At 35.9% G+C, this 15642-nt stretch overlaps 5 protein-coding genes and 1 non-coding gene across 6 annotated transcripts; 2 read left to right on the top strand and 4 right to left on the bottom strand.

Moving 5' to 3' along the window:
- Nucleotides 1040-3366, top strand: LOC104734585 (L10-interacting MYB domain-containing protein). The gene is made up of 4 exons (XM_010454185.2): nt 1040-1206; nt 1697-2034; nt 2118-2612; nt 2692-3366. The coding sequence occupies exons 2-4, from the start codon at nt 1729-1731 to the stop codon at nt 3235-3237; spliced, it is 1347 nt and encodes a 448-aa protein (XP_010452487.1). The 5' UTR covers nt 1040-1206; nt 1697-1728; the 3' UTR covers nt 3238-3366.
- TRNAR-CCU lies at nt 3976-4048 on the bottom strand. The gene has a single exon. It is a non-coding gene; the product is annotated as a tRNA-Arg (tRNA).
- On the top strand, nt 4453-6004 carry LOC104734584 (transcription factor DIVARICATA-like). The gene is made up of 2 exons (XM_010454183.2): nt 4453-5287; nt 5420-6004. The coding sequence occupies exons 1-2, from the start codon at nt 4872-4874 to the stop codon at nt 5823-5825; spliced, it is 822 nt and encodes a 273-aa protein (XP_010452485.1). The 5' UTR covers nt 4453-4871; the 3' UTR covers nt 5826-6004.
- Nucleotides 8042-10969, bottom strand: LOC104737855 (26S proteasome non-ATPase regulatory subunit 7 homolog A-like). The gene is made up of 9 exons (XM_019234446.1): nt 10620-10969; nt 10062-10154; nt 9893-9974; nt 9607-9703; nt 9437-9512; nt 9216-9322; nt 8697-8754; nt 8522-8607; nt 8042-8423 (listed from the first exon to the last, which is right to left on the bottom strand). The coding sequence occupies exons 1-9, from the start codon at nt 10804-10806 to the stop codon at nt 8358-8360; spliced, it is 852 nt and encodes a 283-aa protein (XP_019089991.1). The 5' UTR covers nt 10807-10969; the 3' UTR covers nt 8042-8357.
- Nucleotides 11560-12438, bottom strand: LOC104734583 (WUSCHEL-related homeobox 7-like). Its single transcript, XM_010454182.2, has 2 exons — nt 12028-12438; nt 11560-11932 (listed from the first exon to the last, which is right to left on the bottom strand). Exons 1-2 carry the CDS (start codon nt 12386-12388, stop codon nt 11721-11723), a joined length of 573 nt encoding a protein of 190 aa, XP_010452484.1. The 5' UTR covers nt 12389-12438; the 3' UTR covers nt 11560-11720.
- Nucleotides 12835-13552, bottom strand: LOC104734582 (WUSCHEL-related homeobox 7-like). Its single transcript, XM_010454181.2, has 2 exons — nt 13142-13552; nt 12835-13046 (listed from the first exon to the last, which is right to left on the bottom strand). Exons 1-2 carry the CDS (start codon nt 13500-13502, stop codon nt 12835-12837), a joined length of 573 nt encoding a protein of 190 aa, XP_010452483.1. The 5' UTR covers nt 13503-13552.

The following is a 15642-nucleotide window of genomic DNA, read 5'->3' as shown; positions in this document are numbered from 1 at the left end:
ACCAAACAACAACAACAACAACAAGAACAAAATCATCAATGCATGTCTCTTATTTATTAGTCTTTTCTAATTAAATACTATTGACAATGATTTAAGTTTCAATAATTTATGAAAGCTTACGCACTCGTGAAGTCTTAGCCAACATGTGTTAATTTCAATTGAACCAATTCCGATATTATGTCTCTTATCTTTATCAAGTGAAATGTTAACATCCTAGCTAACTAACTAGTCATGTGTAATTTGTTTTCTCACGACACGATGCCCTGAAGGTTTAAAGAATACAGTCACATTTTTACCGTTCATACAAACCAACATTTTTTGTTTCTGCGTGTAGAATCTCAACTTTTAAGTCACACTTTCAAGCAATATGTTTTAAAAAACTCATGTTTAATTATGCCTCAAAATATTAGTTTCAAATATTTTCCTGAAAAGTCACTAGCTAAACACACTGAATAAGAAACACTTTGTTCTCATTTTGCTGTTTTGCCATTTGCTTTAGCTCTTCTTACATCCAGTACTAAAAAACAAAAAAGGATAAGATCTTTCCAAGCATAAGGAGGAAAAAAAACGGATTCTCTTTGTGACAACATATTTTGGTTAGCCAGCTTTAAGCCTTTATCAATGTTTCTCAAACGATTACTATTTATATACGTTACGGCCCATTTAAAGCAAACGTTTTTGTAATTAATTAGGGTAATCGTGGTCACCCTCCCCCACAAATTATCATCATGCCGATAGTAGTCACCTAAATATATTTGATTGGAACAATAATTACCTTCACGATTCAGTTCCCATTTATATAATCAGCTATAAAAATATGTTGACAAAAAAAAAAAAAAAGAAGCAAAAAGAAAAATCTAAACCGAATTGCAAAATCAGGACCGGACTCAACACAAACCTCTGTGAATCCTCTTAACGAAGTTAGAGTATCTCTTCATCAAGGTCCATGACGCGCATGACCAACTAAACTCGGCCCAGCCCATAACTTTAGTAAAGCCTTCCAAATCCGTACAGTGCGGTGCAAACGCAAAAAAAAAAAATAACAGAGAGAAAGGGAGGAAAAATCGCGATCGGCTTCTCCAGCCACACACACACACACCCGTCACAGTGTTAGCCACTCAATCGCTGTCGCGTTTCCATCAGATTCCGGGTAACGTTCTTCTCCGTTTCCTAAAATCTGATTCTGCGGCTTCCCCCTTCCCGCCGGTGAGAGTTCTTTAACCATTATAGTAATTTCTTCAATTCTTCAGATTACTCGAATTAGGGTTTCTTGCAAAATTCCCTCTTTTGATTTTGAATTGGGGAGGAAGTCTCAGGTCGCATAATCAGATTTTTTTTTTTCATCTCACTGAAACACGTTTCATGTAAACGCGTCTGCGTTCTCTGTTTCAATATCATCCATAGATTCTTTTTACATCATCAGATTCTTGATCTAACAGGTCTATAAGTTAATATGATTTGTGTTCTGTTTCTTGAATTGTTCATGTTAATCTTTATGCATTGTGTGTCTCTTTGTTTGCTTTTGTAATAAGGATCTAATTGTCTTCATGTCCCACAATTATGTTTTTGTGTTCTGTTTCTTGAAATTGTTCAATTGTACGACTGTTTATATGATATGTCTCTTTGTTTCTTTCTTGTTGTTATAAGGATTAAGACATGTAACACTTATGTAATGTTCAATCGTTTTTATTGTTAGGAGTTTGGAGATAAAGAAGTGAGAAAAAAAAAATGAGGCCAAAAGCAGTGTGGGAGCCTGAATATCACAGAGTGTTTGTTGAGCTATGCGTGGAGCAAACATTGCTAGGGAATAAACCCGGGACACATTTTACGAAAGAAGGTTGGAGGAATATATTGTCATCGTTTCAGGAGAAGACAGGGGCAATGTACGATAGAATGCAGCTTAAAAACCATTGGGATACAATGGGAAGGCAGTGGAAAATATGGCGTAGACTCGTTGAAAGCAGTTATATGAGTTGGGATCCTGAGACCAACACGTTTGGTGCTAGTGATGATGACTGGGCTATCTATTTACAGGTTACATATCAAACTCAGTTGTGGCATTTTTATGCTGTTTCTTTGTGAGAGGCTAAAAAGGTGAGTGATTGTTTTTGCTGCAGGAGAATCCTGATGCTGGACAGTATAGGTTGAGTGTTCCGCCAGATCTCAAGAAGCTAGAGATTATCTTTGCGGGTAGGAATGTAGAGGTCAAGGATGAGGGAGTTTTGCTTTCGAGTGTAAAGAAGAGGCGAATAAGTTGTTACGAGGAAGAAGATGAAGATAACCAAAGCATGTGTAGTTCATCTAACCCTCAAACAAAAGGATATTGGTCTCCATCTACACATGAGCTGTTTCTTGATCTGTTGGTTCAAGAGACTTTGAAAGGGAACAGACCCGAGGCACATTTTAACAAGGAAGGTTGGAAGACGATTCTTGAGACAATTAATGATAATACCGGCCTTAGTTATACAAGAGCGCAGCTGAAAAACCACTGGGATTGTACTAGGAAGGCTTGGAAGGTTTGGTGTCAACTCGTTGGAGCTAGTAGCATGAAATGGGATCCAGAAACTCGTAGTTTCGGTGCAACAGAAGAGGACTGGCGAATCTATATTCGGGTATGATAATGCTACTTGTCTAACTTTCTTCCACTGGACTTCATTTAAAAAAAAAGCTTCTCTCTTTGGTTTATCACAGGAAAACCCAAAAGCAGGACTATTCCGCCACAAGGAAGTTCCTCATGCTGATCAACTAGCTATCATTTTCAACGGAGTTATAGAACCTGGAGAGACATACACTCCTCCTTCGCGTTTGCGCAAGAAGCTCCTCTACAATCGTTCTGATTCACCACAATGGAATGACCCAACTCCATTGTCAAAGCTGCACATAGATGAAGCAGAAACTTCCAGGCTAAATGGTGGTTACGCAGAAGATCGGATAGAAAGCGAAACCGCTCAACCGTTGGATGCCATGAAGTCAATGAGTGACGGTATGTTACAGGAAAGTCCCGTATGCGTTGAGATTGAATCGGGAAAGCTTATGTACAGCATTGGAGAATGCATTCAAAGTCTTGACGCGATGAATGAGGTGGAAGAAGGTAGTGAGCTCTACTTGTTTGCGTTGGATCTGTTTCTGAAGAGAGAGTATAGAGAGATCTTCTTAGAGCTGAAGAAGCCAAGTTTGAGAATCGCATGGTTGCAGAGACTTCACTCTGCTTCGCTTTCTGTTACTACTACAACATAGGTTAAGTTAGCTGAAAGCCATCCTTTTTGTTAATTTTGAACTCTGTTTCTGTAAGATTTTATACCCAAAAGAATCTTTCTTTATTACTTATATATATAAAACAGAAGGTAGAGATCAGGTTGATGAACCTTTGAATTTGCCAAATTCTAAGTGGTTGTATGTCATATTTTTACAATATAAACCTCCTTCAAAACTTTGTGTTCTTGTGACAAGTGTATTATTCAACATTTTGTAAGTTACTTGTAAACAAGTTTTAACCATTTTGTATAATTGTATTAGTCTGCAATGTACGCAAACTCCACTTCCCCCACAAAAGATCTAAAACCATAAACCTATAATAAAATTACCTTTCACTGACTCATTCGGAGAAGATATTCAGAATCTTGTGTACAAGTTACAGTTATGAGCTGTTTTGTTTTCTGTCAGATAAACAAACAAACCAGCAACAGGGTGATTAGTTTTATTTTCACATTAATTCAATGAAAACTTTATACTTCAATACATTTCCTGAAAATTTCCATGCACCTTACATGAGAGCAGAACAAGTTTGGAGCCACCGACAATGAAGTGTGTGAAAGGGGCTTTTGAGAGAGTTGATCACTTGATTGGAATCTTTTTAATATAAAGTAGATAAAGCGAGTGACGACAAAAAAAACTAGTAACAAAGTGGGCAAAGGAAAAACCAAAAAGTTTAGTCGCATCCAATTAGTTGATTACACCTTTCAGGTTGAAGTGCGACGCGCCAGGTAGGGGTCGAACCTACGACCTTCTGCTTAGGAAACAGACGCTCTATCCACTGAGCTACAGGCGCTTACGTAACCAATATTATCACATACATCTGAAATTAACATCATGTTCGTATTTTCTTTTAAGTGTTTTCTTTTAAGTGTTTTCTTAGATTAGTTGAGCCTTAGGCAACGCCGACGTATATCACACGTTAACTGTACGACAACTTTATGTGTTGTGGATTGATTTTGAATAATATTAGAGAAAAATTACCTAACTAAAAAAGAAAAAGAATGAATTCTAGTGGTTATCAAAATTTTGGAAGGATATGAGATGTTGGCCTGGTAAGAATTTTTTTAATTGAAGTTTATTTTTATTTTTTAATTATTTGATTCATTAATTCTGTGAAGAATCCTCTTTGAATAAAATGAAACCAAGTAGGAGAGTGGAGTGGTTTCATTGGTTACAACTTTACACACATGCACTCTCTATAATACATACCACAAATACCTACCTCCTTGTTCTTGCCCTTTGCTTCACCTCTCTCTCTCTCTCTCTTTCTGCACTTGTTCTCTTTCTACTATTTGGGTTTTGCTTGTTTTGTTTTCCTCTGACTCTGACGACCCACTTTTGCAGATTCTCAAGGATTCTTCAAAGTTTTAATCTTTTGAGTTATATTTCCAGATTCTTCAATTTATGCTAAAAACATTTCTCACTAAATCAGGTTCTTTGATTCCAACATTAAACTATTCGTTAGTTTTCCCCGTTTGATTCCTATATATCTTTAGTCTTTAGAGCATATAAAAATCTTTCAGCCTTTCACTACACCCACAAATCAAAGCTTCAAGCTACCAAAAAAATTAGAGAGAACAAAACTCATAACTACTTTATAGGTGAAACTTAAAACGATGGAGACTCTACATCCACTAATCTCGCACGTGCCAACCTCTGACCACCGGTTCGTAGTTCAAGAGATGATGTGCTTGCAAAGCTCGAGCTGGACTAAAGAAGAGAACAAGAAGTTTGAGCGAGCCCTCGCTGTATATGCTGATGATACGCCGGACCGCTGGTTTAAAGTTGCTGATATGATCCCTGGAAAGACCATATCTGATGTCATGAGGCAATACTCTAAGCTTGAAGAAGACCTCTTCGATATTGAAGCAGGACTTGTCCCAATCCCGGGTTACCGTTCTGCTCCATGTGGATTCTATGATCAGCTTGCGAGTCAGCGTGACTTTGATGCGTATCGTAAACTGCCTAATGGAGCTAGAGGATTTGATCAAGATCGTAGGAAAGGAGTCCCATGGACGGAGGAAGAACACAGGTACTTGAGCTCTGTGATCCTTGTCACACAAGTCACTCTCCTTAGTTTCTTAAGTTGCACGTCACTTCTCTGTTCTTGGTTGGTTGGTTTGCTGATGCTTTGTTTATCATTTTTTTCAATTTTTCTCTGCAGGAGATTCTTGTTAGGGCTCCTCAAGTACGGGAAAGGAGATTGGAGAAACATATCGAGGAACTTTGTGGGATCAAAAACACCGACTCAGGTTGCAAGCCATGCACAAAAGTACTACCAGAGACAGGTCTCTGGCGCCAAAGACAAACGTCGGCCTAGCATTCACGACATAACCACCGTCAATCTTCTGAACGCCAATCTCAGCCGTCCATCGTCTGATCAAGGCTGCTTCGTTTCACAACAGGCCGAGCCGAAACAAGGGTTCACCCACAGAGATAGTGCAGAGGAGAGAGTGATGTTTCTTGGCCAGAATCTTTCCTCGGTCATGTCTCCCTGCGATCCTACTACCATTAAGTTCGCCGGAGCAGATGTCTACTGTGATGGAGGTTACACAATCACAAGATCCTGAAACTCGTAGTGAGAATAATGTCGAATTTTGAAAACTGTAATTAATGCATTAATGGAAAAACTCCAGAATTATGTTTTATGGTTAAACTTACAATTATGGTTATGTTACATGATTAGATGAAAATTAATTAGTATGTGAATATGTATGTTATGTTTGTGGAATAAACATAGATTAGCTAATATATATCTAGTATGCATGCCCATGTCTTTTTGCCCAAAAGAACTAATTGGTGGGTTTATGGCTTTACTTGCAACTGTAACGGTCAGTCATTTTCTTAGATTTTTTTTTTAATATAGCACAAATTTTTTGTTAAATTTTATAAACTCGAGATGATGAAACATGTACGTTAATAAGCTGGTTCATCTTTTGATAATTTAGTTCCGAACATCTACATGATAAAACATGTATATTAAGCTTCATTCCAACTTTAATTCGGTTGAGGTTGAATATCGATTTGTATTTGGACTCTTTTGATCACGATGCGCCGTACGCATTCCAAGGTTACTTGTCTCAAAACATATAATATGAGATTCACAAGAAGATTTGTCAAGAAAATTTGATATGCGTTTTCCAATATAACAATGTATAAAATTTTCTTTTACTTTAACAAAACAATGTCTAAAAATTGATGTGAGAAAACGAATAAAAGTGAGTGTTGGATATATTGTGTGTGTGTGTATGGGTGGCAAAGCTTGACCACTAACTCGTAAACGGTATATAATTAGAAGCTGAGTCTGCATTCCACTTTCGGCACAAAGAATCACATTCTTTTCACCTATTACACCAACCCTTTGCTCCCTCAATATTGTTGTTATGTTTGTAAAAATTTAAGGGTGTCCTTAAATATATTATTATTCTTCACAAACAAATATAACAGTTTGGTACAAGTGGAACATTTGTATAAGCTCCCGGAACAAATGATTTTTTTTCTTGTCATGATTATTTTAATAAAAGAACTAGCAGAAGTGGAAGATTTTTATTTTTTTTGTATATCAGTAGACAAATTTGATAATATATATCAATGTATATATGTAATGCTTTACAACATGATTCAAGTCTTGTTCTTTCACAATATGTTTTAAAAATTTTAGAATTGTGACACCATATATCATTATCATCTCTTTTTGATATGATGTATTTAATAAACAAAATGTACATGATTTTCTGTACTATATCAAAGATACATATTTTCTGAATATAAAAAAGAGAAGATATATTGAATCACTTTTTAATTTTTATTAGCTAGAGAACTTTCAGTTTTCCAATCAAAACATTTGAGAATAAAATAAAAGATATTCTGAAGTATTTTAACTTTCCGACCATGGCCAAAAAGCCTCTCACTTTTAAATCACAAACAGTACGTTACTACGTAATAATATTAAGCCATCTCCATTTATTTTATTTTTATTGAGTAAATAGTGAATAGTATATACTACTACTATATATAGTCACTTTAAGAGAATCAGAATCCTATTAATTTTTCATGCGGGAATAAAAACCCTAAGATACTAGTTTATAATAATGTAGCTAGGTCGGTTGGAGTAGATAAAATTCTACCACCACCAATGTCATTCGAATTACTGAATATATATTTATGTCGATTTGTTTTCTCGTGGCTCCATATGCAGACTGTCCATATGAGGCGTTTGGCCACCTCAATCAGAATCCCAGTTAGTCATCAACAAAGGAAGGAGTAGCAATAGAATACACATAAAAGAAGAAGACAATGTTCAAAAGAGGCAGACTTAGAAAAAGAAGCATATATAATGCGTATCATCAAAGCACCTTCTTGTTTTCGTTTCTGTCCCTTATCATCAAATATCTTTTTCACGAAGCTTACGCCATTTGTTAGCTTTACTTTTCCTTCGTCATCTTTTTCTCACTTTAATTTTTTTTGTCGTTGTTGTTGAATGTTGCTCAAGGGGCTCATCCAAAAGGTCTAGCTAGTCTCCCTTGTTGTCGTCAATGAGCTGGGTCAATCAATGGCTCTCTCTATTCAGACATTTCATATTTTTTGGTTTAATTGTATGATATATGGAGGATCGATTGAATTTGAACAACGAACAAACGAGTTCTACATTCGAATGTTGAATCTAGATGCTAAATTTGGATATACCGAAGAAACTCGGTAATTGGATAACATACGATCGTATAATTCAAGCTATTGCCGATCAGAAACTAGTAAACACTATAAATAAACCATATGCTAAATGTGATGAAGAAAAAAAAAACTCAAGAATTTCATTAGGATAAAAAGACCCTTTGTGGAGATTTCGACACATTGACGTGAAACTTTGTATCTTAAACCCCTCAAAAGAGGCCTAAAAACCTAACCAACTTGAAAGATATAATGAAAAGACTCTTTGATACATTCTGAATCAGAACAATTGAGAAATCAACACTCCGAAAGAGAGCCGATATCAAACTAAACTGGCTCGTCCCCCAGACTTGTCCCTTCTTTTGGGTGACGAGAACACACAACAGCTGCCGTCATCGCAGGCCAATGATGACCAAGTCACGAGAAAACATGATCTAGTTGGTGGCAGGTATGGCCACAGGCTTTGAGTCCTCTGCTTTTTCATGTTCCTTGTTCAGCAACTGAAACATAGCTCCCAAGATTACAATCACAATCAAAAGTTCAGGTACTTTCACATTATTGTGTGCCGTGAGAGAGAGAGAGAGAGTTAAGATCTTACCTTGTTGTTGATCAAGTTGTGTAACGCAATTACACTCCGAATGAGGGATGATAAATAGATAACGAGCATCATGTCATTTGTTTTCACTGCACATTATAAATGCAGTGAGACTAATGACGCAAAATGCTTCAAGAAAGCAGTCAAAATAATTTCAAAGTTGATAGCAGAAACTCACCTGAGAAGGCCTTGACCAACTCGTTCACATTCAGGTTAGGAAGCAAGTTGAAAACGTCCTATCGATTTTAAGAGGAATATTTCATTAGATGAGATAACCAATAGCAGAGACAGTGGCTAGAAAATTAGAAAGAGGAAAGATCACCGATTTGGACAATATCAAATAGTTTATAACCATAATTTCTAGAGCCAGAACACTTAAATGNTCCTTGCTGATATCTGTTGCGTCTTAATCACATCCATTGTTGGGATTAGAAATCAAACCTTCTCTCTCGCCTTTAAGTAATCTGAATTTCTACGGAGAAGGTTTTGAAAAGAGTGAACTTTTCCGATCTGGTTTCTTTTTTTTTTTTTTCCTCCGACGGAGCTGCTTTGAGAGTTTGCTTCTTCTCCAGGAAAAATAAAACCTCTCTAACACAAATTTGCCTTTTAATTTCTCCACTTATTTTAGATATATAATGGGCCTATGTTTNTTGCAGGAACATCAATACAGATCCTCCAAGGGATGATTTCAGCAGACATTTCTACAGATGATAATGAAACATTCAAGTACTGTAAAGACAAGTACCTCAGTCGCCAGGGTACTGATTGTTGTGTCTTTCACATCCCTGAGCAAATGTTCCACGCCTGTACAAGAAGGAGAATGAATCAGGTAAGTGTCAAAAGACGTCTCTCCGAAGCTGTAAAAAAATATACTTTTTTAGACATCAAACCAAGGTGATCAAACCATTTTGGACATACCTATTTCCTCGACTTCATGAGCAGCAATTTCTGTAGACACATGAACAAAGACTTTCTGGCTTTTCTGAGTAGCATTCTGAAGAGACAACCAAGTGTTTAATTAGCACCTGATTAAATATAAGAATACAACTGTATAACATGGACAAGATTCGGAAGGGTTTGTATCTTACCTCCTTGACTTCCTCCACTGCATAGTATGCTTTTGTGGGGATTCCAAGTTCTTTAGGCTGGACATCAATAATGACCAACACTGGATTTGGAACATAGCTGCAGAATCAGAAGCAAAACGAAACGTAATGAAACAGAAGCCACAAAAAAAGTGAGAAAGAAGAACGGATTTCTGCCTAAAATAAGGCTTTTAAGAACCAGCATATCCTCAATCCATCTCACATGTTAACAGAACATAACATAAAGGCCAGTAAAATTGCTACTTGAATGATTAAGCTGGATACTTACCCGTTGAACAACGCGTGAACGTCCAAATCATTCTCTCGAAGTTTAGGGCCTGTGCTGTACCAACCTACAACATGCTCCTTGGCTGAAAAACAAATAACTTTTGTTAAAAAGCAAGCCTGGTTTCTACATTATAAAATATGGTCTAAGCATCAATTTCCTGAGAAAATACCATTAATTCTCTTGAACATGTGGAACATTGACTCATGGTAGTTGTGATCAAGAAACCAGATACTTGGGTCTTTGTCATCCTCCTCGAAGGGCACTACAAATCAAAAATTTCAAATGTTAAACGAGTCATAGACTCATATATATATATATGCAACAGAGTCCAAAGGACTAAACCCACTTTTGCAAACTATAATGCAAGTAAAACCTCCAACAAATCAACCTAAAAATTGTCTCTTCTCTTCAATTGAAGTAAATATTGGAAATTCCAAAACATACGAGTAGTCACTGAGAGATCTATTGAATCCAAAACCCTAGCGAGAACAGACTTTACTGAAGTAAATCAAATTTAAAAAGTGCTCAATTCCGGAACAGAACTTTACAAAACAGCTACAAAAACCCTAAATTGCTGTTATTATATACATCTCGCTAGAACCCAGATATGAAAAACCCTTATAACATGAACAAAGGCACCGAATTCAAGTATACCAAGGACTCCATCAGAATCTGAGATCTGAGATCGAAGAGAACCAGAGGAAAAGTTTAAAAAATTAAGGCTAACCTGCGTAGCTGTTGGTGACATCAACGACACCACGGGAGCTGCTCCCGAGGAGAACACCGACTACACGCTTGCGCGAGTCCTTAGCGACGCGATTGTAATGGTCGACGATACTAAGCAAGACGAGTGGATGAACAACCACTTTCTCGATCGTCCTTGCTGATATCTGTTGCGTCTTAATCACATCCATTGTTGGGATTAGAAATCAAACCTTCTCTCTCGCCTTTAAGTAATCTGAATTTCTACGGAGAAGGTTTTGAAAAGAGTGAACTTTTCCGATCTGGTTTCTTTTTTTTTTTTTTCCTCCGACGGAGCTGCTTTGAGAGTTTGCTTCTTCTCCAGGAAAAATAAAACCTCTCTAACACAAATTTGCCTTTTAATTTCTCCACTTATTTTAGATATATAATGGGCCTATGTTTTGTTAAGCCCAATATGAAGGGCCTGTGGTGAACCCATTTATCGACCCATCAGCTGATTAGTATTAGGACTTTCTTTTAATTATTTTTATTCCAACGAGTGTGAATATATGAATTCTAGAGGAGAAAATAAACTAAAGTTGTGGATACTTTCAAGAAAAGGGTAAATGTGCTACAAAACAGTATCATCACTGCCATTGTTGGTGTCTTTTTCTTCTCTTTTGCACTTATCCAAATGTTACTATATAACGTAAATTGTAAATATATTCTCATTTTATGGGAGGGCCAAAGTAACAATGAAGAGAGTAAGGTAAAGAAAACGAATGTAACAAAAATATAATTAACCACTAGAAGGGGCAAATAATTTGTTACAAGTAGAAGTTGCCCTATTATGATCCCATGATAGGAGTATAGGACAGTCATAATTTGACTACAACTCTATCTTTAAGTTCTATACCAGCCTAATGAAACTGATCGATCATGTCAATTTCAGTTCTAAACATATAGTTCCAAAATCTTTCTCAAAAAAAAAAAAAAAACATATAGTTCCAAAATAGGGTCTAATTAATTATCTCATGCATATAAAGACCAAAATCTATAGGTAGCTAGTTCTAAACTAATTGTGATCTCATGCCTTTATTTTATTTTCCCCATCCACTAGAGTCGTTAATATCAAAAGCAATCGATTTCATAGAAAGCTTAATCGGAGATCCAACGGCGGGTGTTCCATCTCAGCTCCACATGTTGAGTATGTGGAAAACGCCGTCGTATAGGCTTGCTCTCGTGTGTATACGCTGTGGCTCCCAGCAGTAACGTTTGCTCTCTCAACCTTCGTTAATGGGAAAAGTTGCAACGTCTGTGTCACTTTCTCTTCTTCTTCGTCACAAACTTCAAAAATATCTACAAGAAAAAAAAACGAAAACATATTATTAGTCTTTTTAATGTAAAATGAGATAATTTACATATATAGAAAGATACAATATCTTTATTATAACCTTTACGTTGTGGTTGATGAAGACGTGGTCTGTATCGATGAGGACTAGCAGAGAGATCTTTGTATTGACGATGATCAAAATCAACGGAGGAGATTTTGCGGTGCTTTTGTCTCTCCCTAGCTTTATGGTTTTGGAACCAATAGAACACGTTCTTGCTCTCGATCTTACCGTAGAAACTCAGCTCCGTAGAGATCTTCTGAATCTGATCGGTGCTCGGTGTTCGCAGCCCCGCCTTGAACAGATCCGTCAGAAGCTTCACTTGCTCCACCGTAGGATTCCACCGTCCACACTTCGTCCCTGTTCCTCCTCCGTTAGTGCTATGACCTAGTCCTCTAGCTTTGATGGGAAATCCAGGAGACATTATTAAATTAAAGAACAGAGTTCTTAAAATGTTTGCGTTTTAGGGTTTTGAATATGTTTATATGTTATGAGGTGTGATGTGAATGGACCAGCTGGTGTTCGAATATATAGATATGATTAGATGGTGTGTCTTTTTAAAATTTTTTGTTGATATTATTATAATCCAAAAAGGAAATATTGAGGGGAATAGATTAAGTAAGTCTGTCTGTGTTTTGAGTTTTGTGTCGTTTAATTAGTGTTGTGTAGGATACAGGTAGAAGAAATCAAACAGAATCAGTGCGTTGTTTATTACGAAATGCATGCTTTTGTTTTTGGGATTTGTGAGAGACTGATTTTTTTACTGCAGTTTGATCGTTTATTTATCCTACGTAGTTAGGGTTATGTACTACGTATAATATATACGTAATTTTCTGATTTTATTAGTGTATAGTGTATACTGACNCGATTTCATAGAAAGCTTAATCGGAGATCCAACGGCGGGTGTTCCATCTCAGCTCCACATGTTGAGTATGTGGAAAACGCCGTCGTATAGGCTTGCTCTCGTGTGTATACGCTGTGGCTCCCAGCAGTAACGTTTGCTCTCTCAACCTTCGTTAATGGGAAAAGTTGCAACGTCTGTGTCACTTTCTCTTCTTCTTCGTCACAAACTTCAAAAATATCTACAAGAAAAAAAAACGAAAACATATTATTAGTCTTTTTAATGTAAAATGAGATAATTTACATATATAGAAAGATACAATATCTTTATTATAACCTTTACGTTGTGGTTGATGAAGACGTGGTCTGTATCGATGAGGACTAGCAGAGAGATCTTTGTATTGACGATGATCAAAATCAACGGAGGAGATTTTGCGGTGCTTTTGTCTCTCCCTAGCTTTATGGTTTTGGAACCAATAGAACACGTTCTTGCTCTCGATCTTACCGTAGAAACTCAGCTCCGTAGAGATCTTCTGAATCTGATCGGTGCTCGGTGTTCGCAGCCCCGCCTTGAACAGATCCGTCAGAAGCTTCACTTGCTCCACCGTAGGATTCCACCGTCCACACTTCGTCCCTGTTCCTCCTCCGTTAGTGCTATGACCTAGTCCTCTAGCTTTGATGGGAAATCCAGGAGACATTATTAAATTAAAGAACAGAGTTCTTAAAATGTTTGCGTTTTAGGGTTTTGAATATGTTTATATGTTATGAGGTGTGATGTGAATGGACCAGCTGGTGTTCGAATATATAGATATGATTAGATGGTGTGTCTTTTTAAAATTTTTTGTTGATATTATTATAATCCAAAAAGGAAATATTGAGGGGAATAGATTAAGTAAGTCTGTCTGTGTTTTGAGTTTTGTGTCGTTTAATTAGTGTTGTGTAGGATACAGGTAGAAGAAATCAAACAGAATCAGTGCGTTGTTTATTACGAAATGCATGCTTTTGTTTTTGGGATTTGTGAGAGACTGATTTTTTTACTGCAGTTTGATCGTTTATTTATCCTACGTAGTTAGGGTTATGTACTACGTATAATATATACGTAATTTTCTGATTTTATTAGTGTATAGTGTATACTGACTAATTTGGTTATTGATTAGGGACTAAATGTGGGATGTTGAAACCTGTGGGGTTGCAAATTTAAGCTAGAGAACATACTAGCGCGTGTGATCAGTTATCGTACAATAATTCTAAAATTAGCCGCAAAAATTAATATAATGATTGTGTATTGTGTGAACATATTGAAAGGTTCATGAATTAACGGGAAATTTTCCACAAAAGCTGTGACTTGATAAAGTAGTTTGGTCGGCAATGGTGATTAGAAAATTGAGTAGAATCCTTACAAAAATTAACATTTACAATAGTTTAAAACAAGTTAAAACCAAATAAGCATGCATGTTCCATCTTAACAGTGTTTTCAATTAACATGACGGTTGTAGCGACTGTGAAATTTTTTATTTAAGAATTAAGATGTGTCTTGGCATAGCGAATTAGCGATGTATGTTGTTGTGAATATTGTGAACGTGAGGTAAATTAGTGGTGATGATTTTGAGGAGGAAGACATGTTACACGAGACGCTAAGCGAAGACTAAAGATCCAAAGAATAAAATGACAATTAGAATAAACCAAACATTGTTTTTATAAACAAGAGTCGCTCTGCTACACAACATACTGATACGTACAAAACGTTATATATTCACACTTCACAAATTTAATTGAAAGTTTAAAGAAACATAAAAGGAGAAGATCGATTCGGCCTCAAAGTCAAAGTTCACGTTGGTGTTTGCTACTTGGACTCATCCATAGATTAAGTATAGTCACTGTTTTAATTTTATAATCACTTACACAATATATTAATTTTTATAAAAATTACGTGTTTTCTCTAATTTGAAAAAGAGATTCGTTTAGACCATATTTAATCAACAACATGTTGGTTTTAGAAAGAAAAAACATTTTTTGGCTATATGATTCAAACTTTTACATTAAAAGACTGATTTTACAAACTTTAAATATGATTTTATACTTAATAAAATGTCAAAAAGTATATATTTTAGGACGTTTGAAAACGTTGGACGATGCATGATTCATATATTGGTTATATATAGGTAGGTATATCCGTATATGTTGCATCAAAATATTTTTTTTTTCTTATAACTTTGGAGCATATATATTAAAATTATCTGATTAAGTGATTATATATTAAAAAAAAAAGAACATATGTGTGTGTTCTCATCCTAGTCAAAAAAGTGGAAGGTGGTCTCACATTGTAATGCCCACTTACCTGCAATTCCCAATGATGTTACATGCACCATTAATTTAATACACAGATTAATCAATTACTAAAGTAATATTTGTAGTTTTTCTATTGAGATTATATACTACTGAATAAAATTTATGAGGAATAAAGCTTCATGCGACATAAGTTTTGGCTACTAGTTCTTGGCAACGGGTTTTTCAGCTCTAACTCCTAGGTCAATGTCGTTTATCCGATCATCAAAAGAAAAAAAAACCAAATCTTAACTAAAAGAAAATAAATACTACAACATGGCATGCAAATAGTCTTATTAATTTTTGTTTCATATTACTATTACTATTTTTCTTTTCTTCCGAAAGACAAATTACTATCACTAAGTTAACATCATGCGTTGTCAAAAGTCAAACTACTTTCAGATTTTTTTTAAAAACAATTAAAATGTCTATCCTGAATGACATTGTTCAGATTGCGTAAGTTCGTTTTACGATTCCAATTGAATAATACACGTTATATACTTATATTGAATT

The sequence above is a fragment of the Camelina sativa genome, chromosome 13, assembly GCF_000633955.1.
Source record: "Camelina sativa cultivar DH55 chromosome 13, Cs, whole genome shotgun sequence".
Classification (NCBI taxonomy): Eukaryota; Viridiplantae; Streptophyta; class Magnoliopsida; order Brassicales; family Brassicaceae; genus Camelina; species Camelina sativa.
The sequence above is the reverse complement of the archived record's forward strand: the minus strand, read 5'-3'. Positions and strand labels throughout refer to the sequence as shown.